We start from the raw sequence: 25,275 nt of genomic DNA, 5'->3' as shown, positions 1-25,275 counted from the left end.
GTGCCCTTGCAGCAATGAAGGCTAATAGTATCCTGGACTGAATTAGGCAAAGAACTGCCAGCAGGTCAAGGGAGGTGATCCTAGCCCTATACTCTGCCCTGGTGAGGCCACACCTGGAGAGTATCCAGTGAAGGTCCACAAAGGTGATTAAGGAACTGGAGCATCCCTTCTATGAGGAAAGGCTGAGAGAGCTGGGACTGTTTAGCCTAGAGAAGAGAAGGATCGGCAGGGATCTCATCAATATATAACATTGGGGCCCGTGTTAAGGACATCACTAGGAAACTCCACAGCCTGGTACGCACCTCTGACTATTACCCACTGCTGCTCCTCCATGTGGGTGGGGATGAAGCAGAGACATGCACCACGAAAGCGATCAAAAGGGACTTCAGGCTCTTAGGACAGTCACTGAAGGATTCGGGAGCGTAGGTAATATTCTCCTCCCTCCTTCCAGTTGAGGGCAGCAATTTTGGGAGAAACAGGCGGACACAGTCCATAAATGCATGGCTCCATGGCTGCTGTCAACACCACAACTTTGGGTTCTTTGACAATGGGACGGCCTACACTGCACCAGGCCTCATGAACCCTGATGGGATTCACCTCTCTCAAAGGGGGAAGAGGATCTTTGCCCAGGAACTAGCGGGGCTCATCGACAGAGCTTTAAACTAGGCTCGAAGGGGAAGGGGGATAACATCAGGCTTCCCTGCAACAGGTTGTGGGATGATGTGCCCAGGTTGGATGGACGGGGAGCTGGTGAGGGCCCTCAGCCTGTTGCTCAGAGACGTGCTGGATGCACTACAGCACGCTCGAAGCCTAGAGGAGATGAGCCAGGGGCTCCAGACGCAATGGGAACCAACGGGGTAACACTGGGAAGATACATCAAAAGAATTCCAGCCACTCCAGCCAATAAGTCAGCCTCATCAGGGGCACAACTGAAATGCCTCTACACAAATGCACGGAGCATGGGGAACAAACAAGAGGAGCTGGAGACATGTGTGCACCTGCAAGGCTATGACCTTATTGGCATTATGGAGACATGGTGGGATAGCTCCTATGACTGGAGTGTTGGGATGGAAGGGTACAGGCTCTTTAGGAAGGACAGGCAGGGCAGGCGAGGAGGGGGTGGGACTCTTTATGTCAGTGACCAGCTGGAGTGCATGGAGCTCCACCTGGGGATGGAGGAGGAGCCAACTGAGAGCTTCTGGGTGAGGATTAAAGGGAGGGCTGGGGCAGGGGACATCATAGCAGGGGTCTGCTATAGGCCACCTGACCAGGGGGACCAAGCAGATGAAGCCCTCTATAGGCAGATAGGAGCAGCCTCACGCTCACAAGCCCTGGTCCTTATGGGGGACTTCAACCACCCTGACATCTGCTGGAGGGACAATGCAGCTGAGCGCAAGCAATCCAGGAAGTTCCTGGAATGTGTCGATGACAACTTCCTTCTCCAAGTGACAGAGGAGCCAACGAGGAGAGGTGCCATGCTGGACCTTGTCCTCACCAATAAGGAGGGCCTGGTAGGGGATGTCAAGCTCAAGGGCAGCCTTGGCTGCAGTGACCACGACATGGTGGAATTCAGGATCCTCAGGACTGCGAGGAGGGTGCGCAGCAAGCTCACTACCCTGGACTTCAGGAGAGCAGACATTGGCCTCTTCAGGGACCTGCTTGGTAGAATGCCATGGGACAAAGCCCTGGAGGGAAGAGGGGTCCAAGACAGCTGGCTAATATTCAAGGGTCACCTCCTCCAAGCTCAGGAGCAATGCATCCCAACAAAGAGAAAGTCAAGCAAATCCACCAAGAGGCCCCCGTGGATGAACAAGGAGCTCCTGGGCAAAGTCAAAAAAAAAAAGGAAGCCTACAGAGGGTGGAAGCAAGGGCAAGTAGCCTGGGATGAATACAGAGAAACTGTCTGAGCGGCCAGCGATGAGGTTAGGAAAGCCAAAGCCGTGATAGAAATTAGTCTGGCCAGGGATGTCAAGGGCAACAAGAAAAGCTTCTATAGGTATGTTAGTGAGAAAAGGAGGACGAGGGAAAATGTGGGTCCCCTCCGGAATGAAACGGGTGACCTGGTTACCCAGGATATGGAGAAGGCTGAGGTACTCAATGACTTCTTTGCCTCAGTCTTCAGAGGCAAATGCTTGAGCCACACTGCCCAGGTCACAGAAGGCAAAGGCAGGGACCGGGAGAATGAAGAACCGCCCACTGTAGGAGAAGATCAGGTTCGGGACCATCTAAGGAACCTGAAGGTGCACAAGTCCATGGGACCTGATGAGATGCATCCGCAGGTCTTGAGGGAACTGGTGGATGAAGTGGCCAGGCCACTCTCCATCATATTTGAGAGGTCCTGGCAGTCCGGCAAAGTTCCCACTGACTGGAAGAGGGGAAACATAACCCCCATTTTTAAGAAGGGAAAAAAGGAAGACCCAGGGAACTACAGGCCAGTCAGTCTCACCTCCGTGCCTGGCAAGATCATGGAGCAGACCCTCCTGGAGACTATGCTCAGGCACATGGAAAATAAGGAGGTGATTGGTGACAGCCAACATGGCTTCACTAGGGGCAAATTGTGCCTGACAAATTTATGGCCTTCTATGATGGGGTTACAATGTTGGTGGATAAGGGAAGAGTGACTGACGTCATCTACCTGGCCTTGTGCAAGGCATTTGACACTGTCCCGCATGACATCCTTGTCTCTAAATTGGAGAGACATGGATTCAATGCATGGACCACTCGATGGATAAGGAAGAGTTGTGTTCAGTGGCTCAATGTCCAAGTGGAGAACGGTGACGAGTGGCCTTCCTCAGGGGCACTGTTCAACATCTTTGTCGGCGACATGGACAGTGGGATCGAGTGCACCCTCAGCAAGTTTGCCGATGACACCAAGCTGTGTGGTGTGGTCGACATGCTGGAGGGAAGGGATGCCATCCAGAGGGACCTGGACAGGCTGGAGAGGTGGGCCCATGTGAACCGCATGAAGGTCAACAAGGCCAAGTGCAAGGTCCAGCACGTGGGTTGGCGCAATCCCAAGCACAACTATAGGCTGAGCGAGGAATGGTGATTCTGCCCCTCTACTCCGCTCTCGTGAGACCCCACGTGGAGTACTGCGTCCAGCTCTGGGGGGCCCAGTACAGGAGAGACATGGAGCTGTTGGAGCGAGTCCAGAGGAGGGCCATGAAGCTGATCGGAGGGCTGGAGCACCTCTCCTCTGAGGACAGGCTGAGAGAGTTGGAGTTGTTCAGCCTGGAGAAAAGAAAGCTCCGGGGAGACCTAATTGCGGCCTTCCAGTACCTGAATGGGGCCTCCAGGAAAGATGGTGAGGGACTGTTTATCAGGGAGTGTAGTGACAGGACAAGGGGTAATGGGTTCAAGCTGAAGGAGGGTCGATTTAGATGAGATGTTAGAAAGAAATTCTTTACTGTGAGGGTGGTGAGGCACTGGAACAGGTTGCCCAGAGAGGTTGTGGAGGCCCCCTCCCTGGAAGCATTTAAGTCAGGGTTGGATGAGGCTTTGGGCAACCTGGTCTAGTGGAGGGTGTCCCTGTCCATGGCAGGGGGGGTTGGAACTAGATGATCTTTAAGGTCCCTTCCAACCCAAACCATTCTATGATTCTATGAAATACATGAAAGGAGGATGCAATTAGGAAGGAGCTAGGCTCTTTTCAGTGGTGTCCAGTGACAGGACAAGAGACAATGGGCACTAAGTGAAACACATGAGGTTCATCTGAACATCAGGAAACACTTTTTCACTGTGAGAGTGACTGAGCACTGGAAAGGGTTGTCCAGGGATGTTGTGGAGTCTCCTTTCTTGGAGATATTCAAAAGCCATCTGGACGTGGCTCTGGGCAATCAGCTCTAGGTTGTCCTGCTTGAGCAGGGGGCTTGGGCAATATGAACCCCCGAGGACCCTTCCAACTGCAACCATTGTGTTATTTGGTGATATAATCACATTTAAAGTAACAGTGTCTTTCAATCTTTTTATCTGATACTTTTTGGCAAAACGCAGAAAAAGTTTTAAATTGATGCACTTACAATAAGAAAAATGTGTTTTGTAGGTATATCTTGCTTTGCTGAAGAGGTCATTTTGCCAAGTGCAGATGCTGCTGCATTCGCACATTTAAAAATGCCTATTTTTAGTTACTGGGACAACAGCTGTGGAACATATTGAGGAAAAGAAAAAATGAAAAACGTTTGAGAATAGCTTCTTCAAATTTTTGTAAAGGTCAGATTTTATAAATTCATCTAGTAATAAAACTGGGAAAATACCACAATGTAAACATATATTTTAATTAAATTTAGAAAACCTACCTGGCTTCTGAGAGAAATTTTATTTTCATTTCCTGAGGAAGATCTTCTTTACAAGTTTTTACAGCAACAGAAGTCTTATCTTTTAACGTTCCTTTATATACCTCACCAAAATTACCCTGAAATCAGGGGGGAAAAAAAAATCATTCTAAGTAAACAAAGTCTTTGCCTTTTCGTAAAAGAAAATTAAAGTAAGGAGAATAGAATAATCTCCATCAGATGCATTTCTTACGTAAATAAAAACAAAATGAAATGTATTTAGGACAGAAATTGAAGGAAGAAGGTGTCAGCCAAACCCTCTCCCCGCTGAATATCTCATTCTTTTAGATAATTTTTGTATTTCCCAAATAGCAAATCAAGTCCATTTTAAATTTGTTAGGTAAATTTTCCTGTTTGCTAGTATGTGGAGCTGCACGTCAGTTTAATAAACAGCAAAAATCTGGTGGAAATATTTTCCTTTCTTTCCTCAGTGATGGAGATTTCTTTATACCATGCATTTGAATAATGTAGTGCCAAAGGAAGAAGATAGAGAAAAGGAGAAAAAATATCATAGATGGAACATAGTAATGCTGTTTAGTTACAAGATAAGACATTCAGGTGCCTAAACACAAGACTCTAGTATTTGAGAAACCAACATAGCTGGCAAGCACGACAGAGAATCTTTAACAGCCATCATTTGAGCATAGCACTTCTAGAGGCCAGGACACTACCTCTGATATCTAAAATGGCAATAGATGCCCAAAGGTAAGTAGCTGAATCACTCCCAACATGCTTTTCTTCTAGCCTTCTGTTTAGAAGTACTTAATAGTGAAAATTGAAACTACCTTAAAGACTACTGAAGTATTAATAATTTTTTTCCTCCCTTAATTTAAAATATTTAATTATAATTTTATATCTGCTCCTCATATAACTTTCCTTTTGCAGGGTATTATAGAATTAATACAGAGTAAATAAATGCACCATTCACACCAAGCAAAATCTTCCTCTTTAGTAAAGTTTGCATCATCTTCTACATCAAACTTCCATGATTTTTCTATTAATCTTTTCCAGGCCACTCAAGATTTTATAATCCTTCAGATTTCTCATTTCCAGGGAAAATTATGACAGTTTATTTAACATTTTCTCATATAGAAGCTGATCATCCTGACATCCTTTGATTTGACTATTTTGGTTTTGAGATGAATGCATACCAAGTTTATATAGTGGTCCAACAAAGCTTTTTTTCAGCTTATTATTTTTAAAATAGTTTTTAACCAGACTTCCTTTTATAATTACTTGTAAGCACTGAGTTGTCTTTATTGTTAAAAATGCTTTGCACCAAAAACATGCAATAGATACATAAATTCATTTTACTGAAGTAATCAATTTTCAGATAGATTACTATAACTGTCTTTACTAATCAAGACATCCATAGTTGTTTTTAGGAAGACAAACTTTTTTATGCCTGAATCATCTTTATATTTCATATTTTTCTTGATACTTTTCTATTTAAGAATGTGAAATTGGCATAGTACCTGTATAGCATTTTATGTGGATATAGCTCCATCTAAAGGTAAGTAATATTTTTTGTCATCTTAAGCTATTAAAGAGATTTTATCCTGGGAAACAGAATTTTCTGACAGCATTTAATTTCCCATTACTTGAGCAGTTTATTGATTCTTATTGTGTCTCTTAATACTAAGGCAACTGTTGCTTTCATTTTACTTCTCATTTAAGCCTCTGTTTCAGGTTTTGGAAAATCTTTTGAAACTTTGTGTCCAAAGCAGCACTTGCACTAAATTTGTTAGTAGTTACAAAGCTGCTGAAAATGTAAAAGTGAGGTACAGGGCATTACCTGAGTAGGAGTGTTTTATAAACTTACAGCTACTAAGCACAATTCATGATAGAAACTATAACAAATAAGAATTAATTTAATACATATACCGTTGTGAGTTTACCTAATATTCATTGTCATACAAAACCAATGAGCATTTGTTTTAACAAGTGTTGATTAAATCATCTAATTATATCAGATTTTTTATTTATATAATGCTTTCCTATTTTGCAATAATATTATTCTTTTGTAAAATTGCACAAAGTAAAACAGTCACATAACGCTTTATAGAAATCCATTTATCTTAAAAGCCTTCCAAATAAGAAAAATATGTATGCTAGAGTTAAACATTTTCAGCACTCACAAATTACATCATTTCCCAGTAAATGTGATTTACATTTATTTAAAGTACAATGTTGTGTTTTGTATTAAAGTAAAAGAATTGGTATAAAATTGCATACCGCAGTAATTAAAAAGATAAGGCAAATAGGAAATGTACAGACTTCATGATTGATATATACCTATTTAAATGTTATTTATCTCACTTGATAACTTACTTTGCCCAGTAATTCTCCCAGTGTAACATCTTCATGACTGAGAGCCCATTTCTTGTCCTATGGAAAGGAAAGAAGAATTTTCAGTCTGTGTACTTTCTATGAAATACATTTCAGCCAGTAGAAACGTACCTAAAGAAGGATTTTATTCGGACCACTCAATCAATAGCATGATAGGAAGTTATAAATTCAAGAGTTTGCAAAACATGTTTTAGAAATCTTGCTATACAATAAGATACTGTAATATACTATACAGCAAATTTCTATCAGAAGATTATACCTACAACAGTAGTATACACTTTTTACACACAAGCTCTGGAAAGGATATCTAGCATTCTGTTTAAAAAAAAAAAAAAGACAAGCAAAAATCAGCAAGCACAACTTCATTTTAGAATACAAAATAACATATTGCTAGATCAAAAAAAAAATTTGTCCTCATTGTACTGAAAAAAAGAACCAATTTTCCTATTATGAATGACATATTTGCATCTCTTAAACCTTCTGTGGTAGCTTGATATATTACAGGAAGCTACTTGAAAAAGATAACATAACAAGTTGTGTTGGTTTTGCGTGGCAAGGTTCTGGTAGCTGGGGGGCTACAGGGGTGGCTTCTGTGAGAAGCTGCTAGAAGCTTCCCCTGTGTCTGATAGAGCCAGTGCCAGCCGGCTCCAAGACGGACCCGCCCCTGGCCAAGGCCAAGCCAATCAGCACCTCTGTGATAACATATTTAAGAAAGAGAAAAACAGTTAGAGAGTGCTTTTTTGCAGCCAGAGAGAGGAGTGAGAAGATGTAAGAACATCTGCAGACACCAAGGTCAGTGCAGAAGGAGGGGGAGGAGGTGCTCCAGGCGCCGGAGCAAGATTCCCCTGCAGCCCGTGGTGAAGACCATGGTGAGGCAGGCTGTCCCCCTGCAGCCCATGGAGGGAGGATGAGGGGGTGTAGCGATTCCACCTGCAGCCCGTGGAGGACCCCACGCCGGAGCAGGTGGAGACACCTGAAGGAGGCTGTGGCCCCGTGGGAAGCCCGCGCTGGAGCAAGCTCCTGGCAGGACCTGTGGATCCGTGAAGAGAGGAGCCCACGCCAGAGCAGGTTTGCTGACAGGACTTGTGACCCCGTGGGGGACCCACGCTGGAGCAGTCTGCTCCTGAAGGTCTGCACCCCGTGGAGGAGACTCACGTTGGAGAAGGCCGTGAAGGACTGTCTCCCGTGAGAGGGACCCCACGCTGGAGCGGGGGAACAATGAGTCCTCCCCCTGAGGATGAAGAAGCGGCAGAAACACCACGTGAGGAACTGACCGTAACCCCCACTCCCCGTCCCCCTGTGCCGCTGGAGGGGGGGCAGAGGTTGAAGCCGGGAGTGAAGTTGAGCCCGGGAAGATGGGAGGGGTGGGGCGAGGTGTTTTTAAGATTTGGTTTTATTTCTCATTCCTCTACTCTGTTTTGCTTAGTAATAAATAAGATGAATTCCCTCTCTAATTTCGGTCTGTTTTGCTCGTGATGATAATTAGAGAATGATCTCTCCCTGTCCTTATCTCGACCCGTAAGTTTTCTTTCATTGTACCTTTTCTCCCCTGTCTAATGAAAGAGGGGAGTGATAGAGCGGCTCTGGTGGGCACCTGGCCCTCAGCCAGGGTTAACCCACCACACAAGTGCTGCTTACAGTATCTTTTCAGTGCTGATGACCAAACCCACAAATATTCTGCAATAACCCACAGACACATCAAAACCAATTATAAGCTTCTTGCTACACAGACCTATTTAATAAATATTTAATGAAAAAGTTAGAGTAGGATATTTTAAGTCTAACCCATATAATGAAACAACTGTTTAATATTGTTCATTTTTAATAGTCTTAGCATCTCATCTACTAACCACCTGTCATGTTATTGGTAAGGTCCTAATTATATTCCAGGCAATCTCTATTACTAATTGTGGTGCTATTAAAAAGTCTTCTACAAGCATGAATGAAAAGTATGAAAGACTTTTAGCAAATGGTAAGAGGAGATGGAAACAGTTTAATTCAAGGAATAACCATTTTCCAAACTGTTCATAGTTTTTTGGACTTTATTTTCCCATTTACTTTCAGGGTGAAAACCAATAGTGAGCAAATTATTGCCACCATTTTACTTACCAGATACAAAGACATAAATATATTAAAACAAATTTTGCAACCGAAAGACTGGAATAGGAGAATCTGTGTTAAGGCATTATATTGGTACAAGTTTTTAGTATGACATATAATATTTTTCAAGTGCTTTTTTTGACTTACAATATTAAATATATTTAAGTTTATTCTGAACAAAGACTGTTTCATTTTGATTTACATATTTTCATTTCTACTAATAAATTTATCAAACTTTTCCACTAGCTAACAGCTATTTGTGGTATTGTTAAGGTCACTGCCTTTGGAATCCTGAAATTGGTGCTTGCTTTCCAAGTGAACCACAGTATGCGATAATCATTACATTAGACAACACCACGTATATGTTTTTTTTTCCATAGGTAAAAATTTCACTCACTATTGTTAATAACTTTACAGTGTGAAATGATCTCAAAAACAAAACAAAAAGCATATGCTACCCCATTACATTCTCTCTCAAGCATAATTTACCAGGTTGAATGAAACTGAAAAAATCATTGCGGATGAATACAAATACCTGTAGCACATACAGCATGCAAATATATTTTCAGATACAATATATAGGAAATATTCTACTCTATATACTTAAAATATTTCTGAGTAAGTGTAACGTATGAATTGTTTTGTTGAAATAAGAGAATCAGTAGAGCATACACTAGAAGAAGAATGCAGATAGAAAATCTGTCATCTTAAAAAGTGCTAGAGAAAAATCACATTTAAAGTAACTTTACCCACTGCTGCTCCTCCATGTGGGTGGGGATGAAGCAGAGACACGCACCACAAAAGCGATCAAAAGGGACTTCAGGCTCTTAGGGCAGTCACTGAAGGATTCGGGAGCGTAGGTAATATTCTCCTCCCTCCTTCCAGTTAAGGGCAGCAATGTTGGGAGGAACAGGCGGACACAGTCCATAAATGCATGGCTCCGTGGCTGCTGTCAACACCACAACTTTGGGTTCTTTGACAATGGGACGGCCTACACTGCACCAGGCCTCATGAACCCTGATGGGATTCACCCCTCTCAAAGGGGGAAGAGGATCTTTGCCCAGGAACTAGCGGGGCTCATCGACAGAGCTTTAAACTAGGCTGGAAGGGGGAGGGGGATAACATTGGGGTTGCCTGCAACAGGTTGTGGGATGATGTGCCCAGGTTGGATGGACGGGGAGCTGGTGAGGGCCCTCAGCCTGTTGCTCAGAGACGTGCTGGATGCACTACAGCACGCTCGAAGCCTAGAGGAGACGAGCCAGGGGCTCCGGATGCAAAAGGAACCAACGGGGTAACACTGGGAAGATACATCAAAAGAATTCCAGCCACTCCAGCCAATAAGTCAGCCTCATCGGGGGCACAACTGAAATGCCTCTACGCGAACGCACGGAGTAAGGGGAATAAAAAAGAGGAGCTGGAGACATGTGTGCACCTGCAAGGCTATGACCTTATTGGCATTATGGAGACATGGTGGGATAGCTCCTATGACTGGAGTGTTGGGATGGAAGGGTACAGGCTCTTTAGGAAGGACAGGCAGGGCAGGCGAGGAGGGGGTGGGACTCTTTATGTCAGTGACCAGCTGGAGTGCATGGAGCTCCACCTGGGGATGGAGGAGGAGCCAACTGAGAGCTTCTGGGTGAGGATTAAAGGGAGGGCTGGGGCAGGGGACATCATAGCAGGGGTCTGCTACAGGCCACCTGACCAGGGGGACCAAGCAGATGAAGCCCTCTATAGGCAGATAGGAGCAGCCTCACGCTCACAAGCCCTGGTCCTTATGGGGGACTTCAACCACCCTGACATCTGCTGGAGGGACAACGCAGCTGAGCGCAAGCAATCCAGGAAGTTCCTGGAATGTGTTGATGATAACTTTCTCCTCCAAGTGACAGAGGAGCCCACGAGGAGAGGTGCCATGCGGGACCTTGTCCTCACCAATAAGGAGGGCCTGGTAGGGGATGTCAAGCTCAAGGGCAGCCTTGGCTGCAGTGACCACGACATGGTGGAATTCAGGATCCTCAGGGCTGCGAGGAGGGCAGGGACTACCCTGGACTTCAGGAGAGCAGACTTTGGCCTCTTCAGGGACCTGCTTGGTAGAATGCCATGGGACAAAGCCCTGGAGGGAAGAGGGGTCCAAGACAGCTGGCTGATATTCAAGGGTCACCTCCTCCAAGCTCAGGAGCAATGCATCCCAACAAAGAGGAAGTCAAGCAAAACCACCAAGAGGCCTCCGTGGATGAACAAGGAGCTCCTGGGCAAATTCAAAAAAAAAAAGGAAGCCTACAGAGGGTGGAAGCAAGGGCAGGTAGCCTGGGAGGAATACAGAGAAACTGTCCAAGCAGCCAGGGATCAGGTTAGGAAAGCCAAAGCCCTGATAGAAATTAGTCTGGCCAGGGATGTCAAGGGCAACAAGAAAAGCTTCTATAGGTATGTTAGTGAGAAAAGGAGGACGAGGGAAAATGTGGGTCCCCTCCGGAATGAAACGGGTGACCTGGTTACCCAGGATATGGAGAAGGCTGAGGTACTCAATGACTTCTTTGCCTCAGTCTTCAGAGGCAAGTGCTCGAGCCGCACTACCCAGGTCACAGAAGGCAAAGGCAGGGACTGGGAGAATGCAGAATCGCCCACTGTAGGAGAAGATCAGGTTCGGGACCATCTAAGGAACCTGAAGGTGCACAAGTCCATGGGACCTGATGAGTTGCATCCACCGGTCTTGAGGGAACTGGTGGATGAAGTGGCAAAGCCACTCGCCATCGTATTTGAGAAGTCAACGTGGGCAGTGTGGTCTAGTGGAGGGTGTCCCTGCCCGCAGCAGGTGGGTTGGAACTAGATGATCTTTGAGATCCCTTCCAACCCTAACCATTCTATGATTCTATGAATCTATGATAACTTACTGTGGGCTACTAGAACATTTAAACTGTACTTGTGGGGAAAAACCAGAACTCAGTGATTTTTCCAGGTTGTTTTTATAAGGTTGACCTGCAATCCTTTTCCCTGATAACTAAAACACACAAAAAAATCATAGAATCATAGAATGGTTTAGGTTGAAAAGGACCGCAAGAATCATCTAGTTCCAACCTCCCCTGCCATGGGCAGGGACACCCTCCACTAGACCAGGTTGCTCAAAGCCTCATCCAACCTGGTCTTAAACACTTCCAGGGAGGGGGCCTCCACAACCTCTCTGGGCAACCTGTTCCAGTGCCTCATCACCATCACAGGGAAGAATTTCTTCCTTATATCTAATCTAAATCTGCTCTCCTTGAGTTTAAAACCATTACCCCTTGTCCTATCACTACATGCCCTTGTAAACAGCCCCTCTCCAGCTTTCTTGTAGGCCCCCTCTAGGTACTGAAAGGCCACAATTAGATCTCCCCGGAGCCTTCTCTTCTCCAGGCTGAACAACCCCAACTCTCTCAGCCTGTCCTCATAGGAGAGGTGCTCCAGCCCTCTGATCATCTTTGTGGCCCTCCTCTGGACTCACTCCAGCAGCTCCATGTCCTTCTTATGTTGAGAGTCCCAGAGCTGGATGCAGTACTCCAGGTGGAGTCTCACAAGAGCGGAGTAGAGGGGCAGAATCACCTCCGTCAATCTGCTGGTCGTGCTTCTTTTGGTGCAGCCCAGGATATGGTTGGCTTTCTGGGCTGCAAGCGCACACTGCCGGCTCATGTTGAGCTTCTCATCAATCAATACCCCCAAGTCCTTTTCCTCAGGGCTGCTCTCAATCAGTTCTCTGCCCAGCCTTTAGCTGTGCTTGGGATCGCCCTCACCCTTGTGTAGGACTGTGGTGGTGCAGTCCCCTGGGCCACTCTGAGATGTCAAGATAAACCCGATTGTCCTGTTATCTTGTATACAAGTGCAGTGACTTGGGCACTAGACACTCTGGCCACACCCGAGCCACCTGCTGCCTGAATGATACATCAGAACAAGCCATGCATGCCTTGGGAAAAACTCCCATTGTGCTGTTATCTTGGTTCCAAGCACAGTAGCCTTCAGCTAAAGTGGCCAGGCACCCCCTGGCCACACCTTGGCTCTCTGCTGTCTAAATTGTCTACCAGAATGACTCAGCATGAACTGTGGCCAGAATGGAGAATACTGATCAAAGTAAATCATATCTAGATCCTATAAATAGTGATCCAAAAGTGAGACCCTTTGAGCTCTCTGGGACCACAGTGGGCTGTGTGACCCAGTATCTCCCCCTGATTTCATGATTGTGGTGGGTTGACCCTGGCTGGATGCCAGGTGTCCACCAAGCTGCTCTATCACTCCCCTCCTCAGCAGGACAGGAAGGGGAGAAAAATAAGATAGAAAAAACAACTACCAACTCGTGGGTCAAGATAAAGGCAGTTTAATAAAGCAAATGCAAAAAAGGCTGCACACGAAAGCAAAACAAATGCAAAAGATTATTCTCTACTTCCCATCAGCAGGTTATGTCCGGCCACTTCCCAGGAAGCAGGGCTTCAGTACACGTAGCGGTTGTTCCCGAAGACAAACGTAAAAAAAACGAATGTCCCCCACTTCCTCCCCCTATCTCTCAGTTCCTTATTGCTGAGCAGACGTCATATGGTATGGAACATCCCTTTGGTCAGTTTGGGTCAGCTATCCTGGCTGTGTCCCCTCCCAAGATCTTGCCCACCCACAGCCTACTGCTGGGGGTGGGGGGCAGAAATGTTGGAGAGACAGCCTTGATGCTGTGCCAGCACTGCTCAGTAGTAGCCCAAACACTGGTGTGTTATCAACACCTTGCTAGCTACCAATACACAGCACAGCACTATGAGGGCTGCTGTGGGGAGAATTAACTCCATCTCAGCCAGACCCAATACAGCGAGGATTCAAATATCGTCTGTCAACGATTTTGCGAGGACTCAAATGCCTGGTTTCTCAAGGTTCACTAACCATCCATTGATGAATGCCCACACATAAAAGTCAGTAATTTATGAAATTCAGGAAAAGGGAAAATTTTAATCATAGATTAACCTCTGTGTGTGTACATGCAATTGGTTCAGAACTATTTGCCTGTCTCTGTGTGTGTGTGTGTATGTTTGTATAATTTGTTCCAGGATTGTTTGTCTGCCTGTCTGTACGTGTATTTTATTTAACCCCCATCTGTGTGTGCAACCCTGCTGTAAGTTTTGGGTCAGCCTTGCCATTTTTGAATCTTTAACTAAGTCGCTATTTTGATTGTAACAAATTCCATTGAATCATTCTGTTAGTGGCTGATGATTAAGTGCTGTTAATAACTATACAACCTAACATTGTGATCTATCTCAAATATTAATAAATCCTAAATTGCTGCTAAACCAAAGCCCTGTATCAAAATCTCATTCGCGACAAGTACCTTGCACTTGGCCTTGTTGAACTTCATGTGGTTCACACGGGCCCACATCTCCAGCCTGTCAAGGTCCCTCTGGATGGCATCCCTTCCCTCCAGCGTGTCAACCACACCACACAGCTTGGTGTCATCGGCAAACTTGCTGACGATGCACTCGATCCCATTGTCCATGTTGCCGACAAAGATGTTGTGTTGGTTTTGCGTGGCAAGGTTTTGGTAGCGGGGGGGCTACAGGGGTGGCTTCTGTGAGAAGCTGCTAGAAGCTTCCCCTGTGTCTGATAGAGCCAGTGCCAGCCGGCTCCAAGACGGACCCGCCCCTGGCCAAGGCCAAGCCAATCAGCGCCTCTGTGATAACATATTTAAGAAAGAGAAAAACAGTTAGAGAGCGCTTTTGCAGCCGGAGAGAGAGGAGTGAGAAGATGTAAGAACATCTGCAGACACCGAGGTCAGTGCAGAAGGAGGGGGAGGAGGTGCTCCAGGCGCCGGAGCAAGATTCCCCTGCAGCCCGTGGTGAAGACCATGGTGAAGCAGGCTGTCCCCCTGCAGCCCATGGAGGGAGGATGAGGGGGTGTAGAGATTCCACCTGCAGCCTGTGGAGGACCCCATGCAAGAGCAGGTGGAGACACCTGAAGGAGGCTGTGACCCCGTGGGAAGCCCGCGCTGGAGCAAGCTCCTGGCAGGACCTGTGGATCCGTGGAGAGAGGAGCCCACGCCAGAGCAGGTTTGCTGACAGGACTTGTGACCCCCGTGGGGGACCCACGCTGGAGCAGTCTGTTCCTGAAGGTCTGCACCCCGTGGGAGAGACTCACGTTGGAGAAGGTCGTGAAGGCCTGTCTCCCGTGAGAGGGGCCCCACGCTGGAGCAGGGGAACGATGAGAGGAGTCCTCCCCCTGAGGATGAAGAAGCGGCAGAAACACCGCGTGATGAACTGACCGTAACCCCCACTCCCCGTCCCCCTGTGCCGCTGCGGGGGGCGGAGGTTGAAGCTGGGAGTGAAGTTGAGCCCGGGAAGATGGGAGGGGTGGGGGGAGGTGTTTTTTAAGATTTGGTTTTATTTCTCATTCCTCTACTCTGTTTTGCTTAGTAATAAATAAGATGAATTCCCTCTCTCAGTTCAGTCTGTTTTGCTCGTGATGATAATTAGCGAATGACCTCTCCCTGTCCTTATCTCAACCCACAAGCTTTCCGTTATACCTTTTCTCCCCTGTCTAATGAAAGAGGGGAGTGATAGAGCGGCTCTGGTGGGCACCTGGCCCTCAGCCAGGGTCAACCCACCACAGATGTTAAACAGTGCCGGTCCCAGTACCGACCCCTGAGGAACGCCACTCGTCACTGATCTCCACTTGGACATTGAGCCATTGACCACAAGTCTTTGAGTGCGACCATCCAGCCAATTCCTTATCCACCGAGTGGTCCATCCATCGAATCCATGTCTCTCCAATTTAGAGACAAGGATGTCGTGCGGGACAGGGTCAAATGCCTTGCACAAGGCCAGGTAGATGACGTCAGTTGCTCTACTGAGTTGCTTTAGTAGTCTTAGAAGTTGTTTTCAGTAGGCTGTCCCATTTACATTGCATATAAAGTCTATCAGCTGTGCATTGCTTTCCACTGTACCTGTTTGGTGCAAATGCACTTCAGAATCTTGATTTCTGGTTCTGGTCCCTGGTCTCCTATTCTGCTCTCATTTCCCTGCCTGATACCCTGATGTGAGCAGCCATAAAGATGGCCTGGTTAGAAGGGGAAAATTACTGAGTTGAAGAAAATGTCTGCTGAAAAATACTGACAGAGAAAATGCCTGCCAGCCTGGGACCTGCTAGCCTGGGACCTAGGTCTGTGAACCAGAAGTATCCTTGAAAAGTGCAGCTGGCATCTTTGAAGTATGACTGGGTACCTAGAAACTGGAGACATCCTGAGATATCCTCGATAAGTACAAAAACGACGAACTGTAACAGCATCTGCTCATCTGAAAAGGTGAAAAATAGTCTGGGAAAAAGGGAAAACATCCTGAGAAAGTAAGAATCAGTAACTGCCATAGGCTGTTCTAACTGCAAGAACAGGAAATGAGTCTGGAAAAATAAAAGTGATCTGAAAGAGCAGAAAACATCATCATCTATTGGCTGTTCCAGGTGAAAAATAGAAATTAACAGCATCTATTGGCTGCTCGAAGTGATGTTGTCCTACACTCTCTTATGTCTCTCTTATAAAAAGGACTTAATTTTTATCCAAAATGGAGCCTCTCTCTCTGAGAATTTCCCGTGCTGCACATACTTTTCTTTTTCCTAAACAGATTGAATTTTGCACAAACGTTCTATGAGATCTTGGATCCTTGCCAAGGATGCCTGGCTGATTCCAAACTCTGTGACTGATCATCTTTGAAGTGATCTTACTGGACCCTCTTTGGGCTCACTTTTGGGGTCAGTTCAGTTTGTCCTCTGAGATGGTTGAGTCCCCCTCTGGGATCAGTTTTCCCTTTCCTCTGGAATGGTTTGGCCCCTTCTGAAATGTTTCTAATTTGCTTAATACCAGTATTATATATCCATGTAAGTAATCTATCATAAGTATATCTGCTGTTATATTGTTGATAAGTTTGCTTCACTAATGATAAGTTTGTAGTAGCCTGTAATAGTATATACCTACTTGGTTGTTGCTGTTATTGGTTGTTGCTACAATGGTAATTGTTGCTATACTATTGATTGTTTCTATTACTGATTCCTGCCATACTATTGATTGATACTATATTATTGATTGCTGATAGCAAATTATAATAGTTTGATATATATATTAGCTTTATTAATATAAGTATACTTGTAGTGGTGATTTTTGTGGTAGTATACTTGCTAGTGGTGATTTATATGGTATTTGTGGTAATCTGTAATAAATTAGAGAAATTTAGAGGATAAAAGCCTGTGTTCTTGTGTATTATGGAATCCCACGAACCCATGGTTGCAATCTCTACACACGTGCAGGCTGGGTAACCCTTTAGGTTGTGACACACCCTAGGTCTGATCTGTACCAATACAATCTATCTTGTGATAGTCTCTTGTTTCTTCATCTCACACTTGCCACTGATACCCACCACCTCTCACCCCATGGATGGAATTTTTCCTGAACAACTATTTTTTCCCCTGATTGCCAAAGAGGAGGGAGCAGTTTTAGGAGAAACCTAGTTGTAATCCCTATAAGAAAGTATGATAGATTTTATTATTAGTGATACTGCAGCCATTTCAGAAAAAGTTGCAACAATTCTATTTGTAACAGGGCTTTGAAAGAAAGCATGAATGAACATCCAATGATTTAAAAAAAAAAACAAAAATTGCTTTTATCCCACAATAAACTGTTCAGATAACTGTGATATGTAATAAATACATCTTCTAATTTATTCCAGATAAATTAAGTACTGAAAATAAGAAATTCAACTTTGTCATTAGCATTCCACAGAAAGATTTTAGTAGCATACAACATTACACATGGACATAGTGCTCCCCATATACATAAACCAAATACAGCTTCAGTAGCCCAAGCCCAGCCTGCAATTCTGTGGAATTACTGAGAAAGTTCCCCTGATTCCTATGATGGGGATGAGAAACTAGCCACTATTTCCACATCAGCACCTTTGGCTCAGTAGACTCACAACACACTCTGCTAAGAAAGCAATCTTTTTATTGGCAATTACTGCAGTTAGTCCTTTAGCTCAAATAGGGGCAGGCCGAACCGCAAAGGAAAATTTCATGGAATCTCAAAGGGAACTGGACATTTAATACCTTGTACATCCTGTACCAAGCAGCTCTGAGAGCTGGGCCCCAAATTCAGAAGATGGTTTTTTTTTTAATTTTGAAATGAAGAAACTCAAAAACCAGAACAAAGCATTCAGTATATAAGTTAATAAAGTACATGAATCAATTGATTTACTCTTTCACAAATAAGAAATTTCACTACTATGTGGTATAGAGAAAGACATAGTTATTATACTGCTTGCATATATCTAGGTAGTTGACGGAAAAATACTTGATAGTCTTGAAAATGGAATGTTAACATGAGTTGTTACATGTCTGATGGACTGTATTCGTTATACTGAAGGAACTGTGCTCGATTCCAAAAACCATACACATGTATACAGCTATATTATGCTCACACTGTCAGCTGTTGTAACTAATGGTCTTTCATTTCTGAGATTGGCAACAAAATATTTTGCCAATAACTGTTCAGTTACTTATATTTCAGTGAAATGTATGTTCTCAAAACATCCAGTTTTCATTTAGGATTGCGTACTGTGTCCTCATTCTGGCTAGGATAGAGTTAATTTCACAAGGAGCCAGCACAGGTGAGCCAAGCTGGCCGGGGGGCTATTCATAGAATCATGGAATGGTTAGGGTTGGAAGGGACCACAAAGATCATCTAGTTCCAACCCCCCTGCCATGGGCAGGGACACCCTCCACTAGACCACGTTGCCCAAAGCCTCATCCAACCTGGCCTTAAACACTTCCAGGGAGGGGGCCTCCACGACCTCTCTGGGCAACCTGTTCCAGTACCTCACCACCCTCACAGGGAAGAATTTCATCCTAACATCTAATCTAAATCGACCCTCCTTCAGCTTGAACCCATTACCCCTTGTCCTGTCACTACACTCCCTGATAAACAGTCCCTCACCATCTTTCCTGTAGGCCCCCTTCAGGTACTGGAAGGCCGCAATTAGATCTTCCCGGAGCCTTCTTTTCTCCAGGCTGAACAATCCCAACTCTCTCAACCTGTCCTCATAGGAGAGGTGCTCCAGCCCTCCGATCAGCTTCGTGGCCCTCCTCTGGAATCGCTCCAACAGCTCCATGTCTCTCTTGTACTGGGGCCCCCAGAGCTGGACGCAGTACTCCAGGTGGGGTCTCACGAGAGCGGAGTAGAGGGGCAGGATCACCTCCCTCGACCTGCTGGTCACACCTCTTTTGATGCAGCCCAGGACACGGTTGGCTTTCTGGGCTGCAAGCGCACACTGCCGGCTCATGTTGAGCTTCTCATCAATCAACACCCCCAAGTCCTTCTCCTCAGGGCTGCTCTCAATCCATTCCTCGCCCAGCCTATAGTTGTGCTTGGGATTGCGCCGACCCACGTGCAGGACCTTGTACTTGGCCTTGTTGAACTTCATGCGGTCCCTCCAGCAGATGTCGGGGTGGTTGAAGTCCCCCATAAGGACCAGGGCTTGTGAACGTGAGGCTGCTCCTATCTGCCTATAGAGGGCTTCATCTGCTTGGTCCCCCTGGTCAGGTGGCCTGTAGCAGACCCCTGCTATGATGTTCCCTGCCCCAGCCCTCCCTTTAATCCTCACCCATAGGCTCTTGGTCAGTTCCTCATCCATCCCCAGGTGGAGCTCCATGCACTCCAGCTAGTCACTGACATAGAAGGCGATGCCCCTCCTCGCCTGCCCTGCCTGTCCTTCCTAAAGAGCCTGTACCCTTCCATCCCAACACTCCAGTCATAGGAGCTATCCCACCACGTCTCTGTAATGCCAATAAGGTCATAGCCTTGCAGGTGCACACACACGTCGCCAACTCCTCTTCTTTGTTCCCCATGCTCCGTGCATTTGTGTAGAGGCATTTCAGTTGTGCCCCCGATGGGGCTGACTTATTGGCTGGAGTGGCTGGAATTCTTTTGATGTATCTTCCCAGTTTTTCACCATTGGTTACTATTGTGTCTGGAGCCCCTGGCTCGTCTCCTCTAGGCTTCGAGCGTGCTGTAGTGCATCCAGCACGTCTCTGAGCAACAGGCTGAGGGCCCTCACCAGCTCCCCGTCCCTCCAACCTGGGCACATCATCCCACAACCTGTTGCAGGCAACCCCAATGTTATCCCCCTCCCCCTTCCAGCCTAGTTTAAAGCTCTGTCGATGAGCCCCGCTAGTTCCTGGGCAAAGATCCTCTTCCCCCTTTGAGAGGGGTGAATCCCATCAGGGTTCATCAGGCCTGGTGCCGTGTAGGCCGTCCCATTGTCAAAGAACCCAAAGTTGTGGTGTTGACAGCAGCCACGGAGCCATGCATTTATAGACTGCGTCCGCCTGTTCCTCCCAACATTGCTGCCCTTAACTGGAAGGAGGGAGGAGAATATTACCTACGCTCCCGAATCCTTCAGTGACTGCCCTAAGAGCCTGAAGTCCCTTTTGATCGCTTTTGTGGTGCGTGTCTCTGCTTCATCCCCACCCACATGGAGGAGCAGCAGTAGGTAATAGTCAGAGGGCTGTACCAGGCTGGGGAGTTTCCTAGTGATGTCCTTGACATGGGCCCTGGGGAGGCAGCAGACTTCTCTGAGAGGAGGGTCTGCCCTGCATATCGGGCCCTCTGAACCCTTCAGAAGGGAGTCCTCTACAACTATAACTCTCCTTTTCTTCTTTGTTGGGGTGGTCACAACCCGAGGCATGGGCCTTTTGGGCCTAGGTGCTACCTCTGGAGTAGCTTGACTGTCATCCATATCTTCATTCGAGTGGCCTTCCACAGCCAGAGCCTCGTACCTGTTGCACAGGGGTATATGGGAAGGCGAGGTGGGTGAGGAGGAGAAGGTTCGCCTGCCACGCCGAGCGTGGACTTGTTTCCGTTCACTCCCCTCTTTGAGGCTGCTGCCTTCTGCCTGGCGAGGGGAGGATATAGAGTCCCCTTCACTTTGGCATCGGTCTGTTAGCTGTCCCTGTTTCTGCCTCAGGGAGGGCAGAGCTTGGTTCCACCAGTCTATCTCTCTCTCCGCCTCTCTGATGCTCCTTAACCTCTCCACTTCTTCACATAATTCTGCCACCAGGCTGAGCAGGTCATCCACCTGGTCACACCTCAGGCAGCCAATCTCACTACTGCCATCCCCTGCCATTGCCAAGGTCAGACACTCCCTGAGAGAGTGATGACCACCAGTGGACTCTCCTCTTGAGCATGTAGACTGACTAGGCCCTGCTCGAATGCCCTGGCTGCGCGAACTGCCGCGCAAACTGAAATGCCACGCCCTGGCTGACGCGCCACGCTCTGTTTGCCCGCTCCATGCCCTGGCTGACACGCCACGCTCTTTTTTCCTGCTCTGTTCGCCACGCTCCGGGTCGCTAGTGCTCCCTAGGCTGCTTTTTATAGGTGTCAGGGGTGGTCGCCGTTGTCTTTGGCAACGCCCAGGTCTTGTAGCAGTTCCCGCGACAGCAGCTGGCTCATGGCTGGTCTCTTCTGCATCCCTGGCATTTCCCTGCCTCTGGAAAGTCAGAAAAAAAACCCCTGTGCGCCTAGATCTGCTGCTCCGCTGCGGGTCAGGCCTGCACCGGAGCTGCACTCTTCGGCGACTGACTCAAATGATCATTTTTGCTTCTCCTTAGAATTTCTCTGTCTTACAGTACTAGTCAAGTTGAAGAAAATATTTTAAATATAAATATTAATTTGAAAATAGCTGGAGCATCACATATATTCAAATTTTATTTAATATCATAGGTACTTGTGGAGGGATTTGATCCCTGTGGACTCTTCTGACCCCCACCAAGGCAGATTCTTCAGCAGATAGTGAGAAAATATCTAAGAGAAGAGATGCTGTCATCTACATCATATCAGTCTATAATTGACAATAGAAAAGAAACAAACCCAAGGGCAAGACTATCCATTTTTACTGAAAATACATTGTCTCACTAATTCTGTTCACATTGCACTGAATTGAATTTGTCATTCAATATTTTTGCACAGCTGCCACAATACATTCATTAAGCACGCAATGGAATGAATGTGTATTAGTATAACATAAAAAAAAGTTAGAAATAGTCATGTCTTTTTTTTCTCTGATCATAAACTTCATAATTTTGTACATGTGCTTGTTTCTGATTATGAATAGATGATAAGAATTTCTCCAGTTGTTAAACATCATTACTCTATAAATTAATCATGTAAAAGATACTGAAAGATACAAAGGAAAAAAAAGTGACAGAAAAATAGGAGTTAAAAAAAATCTTTCCTGTAGATATAGGTAGACAGATAGTATAATGCTCATCAATCTGAGTCATAAAATACTCATTTTGACAGAGTTGTTTCAAAACCCAACTGAGAAAATTCACTACATTCTTCTATCTAATCATTACCTAATCCGTATGAGAAAGAATGTCAGAACTATTGATACTGTTCCTCCCCAAAAAGGAACCTGTTTATGATGTAATCCTCTTCTTGCAACATCACGATAAATTTTTCTTTACCTAGCGCTTGTCCAGACTTTTCTATCATTTATTTAGCCCTGTGGAATGTGAAAGCACTTCAGACAAATTCAGTTACAGAAATTAACACTCAGACTGTCCTGGTTCTGGCAAGGATAGAGTTAATCTCACAAGGAGCCAGGACAGGTGAGCCAAGCTGGCCGGGGGCTATTCCATACCATGTGACGTCATGCTCACCATAAAAGGGGGGCTAGTCGGGCAGTGGGGAGGTGGCATGGTTTCAGTGCAGTTCTGGGGCGGGCTGAGTGTCTGGTTGGTGGGTTGTTGGATTGGTAAATTGTTCTCTGTTATCACCCATTGTGAATATCTGTTATCAGTACTGTTGTTGATTGCTTCCCTCTCCCTTGCTGTCCCAGTAAACTGCCCTTATCCCAACCTTCGAGGCTTTGCTGTTGTTTTTCCGTTGTTCTCCTCCCCATCCTGCTGGGGGAGGGGTGAGTGAGCGGCACATGGCGCTCAGCTGCCGGCTGGGCCTAAACCACATCACAGACATACCCACTTGTTGTCTTAATGATATATCTTATTTCCAAATTGGATTATTCAAGAAACCCAGAAACTTTGCCGTAGTCTGTTTATGTCCTTTGGTCCCCACAACTACCAGCTATTATCTTTTCGGGATAAATATGAAAGGAGCTGAAACTGAAGTACATGAATACCATACTTGATAAAAAAGCATAATAACTCAGATGATAGAGCTTCACTGCTCTAGGGAGATAACCCTTTATAAGGTATGAGGAGATATTTGGCAAAAGCAGGCTTTTGAGATACTCTGTGCAAGAATACCAGGGAAGTGACATGATGCCTAAGGGATAAGAAGGAAACACTTCAAAGTTGGCCACTTCTTGAGAGGGCTATGAGATATGAGCAACAACCTTAATGAGATTGTTCTAGTTGGTACATGTTTTTTTCCAAAGCTGGCAAAGGGGGTCTTTGGTCCATATAGACAGGGCCTAGTTGTGAAAGGCATTACGTTACTATCTTTTGAATCCACATTCTCCCACCTATTTTGTTCAATGGTATTAGCCTTTCTTGCCTATTCTTCCATATAAGTTACTAAGCAGCCTGAGTGTCAGTGTGTAGTGAGGGCCACCTGCTCTTTGGGGGCTTGGGAGCTGCAGAGGATCTCCAGGCCAGGAGGGCATGGGCATCGCCAGACAGGGCGTGTCCCACAACCCCCAGAGAGGGAGCAGGGCAGGCTAGGGGGAAGCAGCCCCAAATCCAGATCATAGAATCATAGATCATAGTCTGAGTTGGAAGGGACCTTTAAAGATCATCTAGTCCAACCCCCCCTGCCATGGGCAGGGACACCCTCCACTAGACTAGGTTGCCAAAAGCCTCATCCAACCTGGTCTTAAACACTTCCAGGGAGGGGGCCTCCACAACCTCTCGGGGCAACCTGTTCCAGTGCCTCACCACTCTAACAGGGAAGAATTTCTTTCGAACATCTCATCTAAATCGACCCTCCTTCAGCTTGAACCCATTACCCCTTTTCCTGTCACTACACTCCCTGATAAACAGTCCCTCACCATCTTTCCTGTAGGCCCCCTTTAGATACTGGAAGGCCGCAATTAGATCTCCCCGGAGCCTTCTTTTCTCCAGGCTGAACAACCCCAACTCTCTCAGCCTGACTTCATAGGAGAGGTGTTCCAGCCTTATGAACCTTTTTTGCGGCCCTCCTCTGGACACTCTCTAAGAGATCCATGTCTGTCTTGTACTGGGGACCCCAGAGCTGGATGCAGTACTCCAGGTGGTGTTTCACGAGAGTGGAGTACAGGGGGAGAATCACCTCCCTCAACCTGCTGGTCGCGCTTCTTTTGATGCAGCCCAGGATACGGTTGGCTTTCTGGGCTGCAAGAGCACATTGCATCATCACAGATAATTTTTTAAGTGGATATTCAAATATCATTTGTCAAAATTTGCTGAAGCAGAGAAAAAAACTGGAGGCAAATAACAGTTTTGTACCTGTTGATAGGGTTTACCATTGTGGAAATGAGAAATGATCTTGTTAGAGCAGTACTATTTTTACACCACTTATGCCAGTAGATTTAATGTGCATATGAATTTCACGAATCACAAACTATGTGTTTCACATCCTTCAGATTAAGTACAGAAAACAAGGTAGCTAGGTGGAAATGGCTTTTTATAAAAACAAATGTCTTTTATGAGAGGGGTTTAAAAAAACCCCAACTACTGACAACTTCTTTAAAAATGTTTCAGAATAAGAATTTATAAGCTTTAAAAATTGTTATAGAAGCTGTTCTGCATTATCAACACTCTATTAATTCAATGCACTGATGTGAACTCCATGGAAACTTTAAAACAAAATAATAGTGCAGATAACACATTTTCCAAGGAGATAAGCCTCTTTTTGTCTGACTTGTTATTGTAAAAAAACCCAAAGCACCACAAAATAAAACAAAAAAAACCCACACACCAACCTGAACTTCAACCTTTTTCCTAAACCAAATTCTAAATGGCCATAAACCAAGAAGATACAACTGAGATTTGCAAAAGCGACTATACAGCATATGAACTGCAGAAGTGACCTCAGGTTAACTTTACATCTTTTGCGTGAGCATTCTTTCTTAAAGATCAATAGACAAAATGACTGCAAAAGTCAATATACAAAACCAGTTTGCTTCATGTTTTTTGGAAAGATGCACAGCATTTGCATGAGCTTATATTGTCTTATTTTCATCAAATGACTAGAAAGATCCTGAGGATCTTTCATGAAAAATACAGGAAATACAGGAAAAAATACAGACTACATCACCATATTAATAGTGCTTCTCCATATCAGAAACATAGAATGTGAAATCCTTAAACATAGGAAAAGGAGGATAAACTCTGAGTAAAAATTATTATATTTCAAATACATCAAGGAAAGGACATTTATAGGATCTAACAAGGGTCTTCTGTTCACTCAATGTGTATTTTCTCACTCCCCTACTGAATATAGTAACCAGCTTCTAAACTG

At 45.5% G+C, this 25,275-nt stretch overlaps 1 protein-coding gene and 1 long non-coding RNA gene across 5 annotated transcripts in view; one reads left to right on the top strand and one right to left on the bottom strand.

Annotated features, from left to right (window-relative positions):
* Positions 1 to 25,275, top strand: part of LOC142599232 (uncharacterized) — a 537,129-nt gene that overhangs the window by 54,659 nt on the left and 457,195 nt on the right. The gene's annotated exons all lie outside the window — the stretch shown is intronic.
* LOC142599161 (tyrosine-protein kinase Fer-like) overlaps positions 1 to 25,275 on the bottom strand; it is a 278,954-nt gene that overhangs the window by 88,370 nt on the left and 165,309 nt on the right. For all 4 annotated transcript variants that reach the window (XM_075738921.1, XM_075738920.1, XM_075738922.1 and 1 more), the window contains 2 exons: positions 6,663 to 6,719; positions 4,296 to 4,411 (listed from right to left, as the gene is read on the bottom strand). In XM_075738921.1, the coding sequence (XP_075595036.1) occupies positions 4,296 to 4,411; positions 6,663 to 6,719 (173 nt within the window). The remainder of the gene's footprint in view (positions 1 to 4,295; positions 4,412 to 6,662; positions 6,720 to 25,275) is intronic.

The sequence above is a fragment of the Balearica regulorum genome, chromosome W (assembly GCF_011004875.1).
Source record: "Balearica regulorum gibbericeps isolate bBalReg1 chromosome W, bBalReg1.pri, whole genome shotgun sequence".
Lineage (NCBI taxonomy): Eukaryota > Metazoa > Chordata > Aves > Gruiformes > Gruidae > Balearica > Balearica regulorum.
Note: the sequence above shows the minus strand (reverse complement) of the source record. Positions and strands in the feature narration are given on the sequence as shown.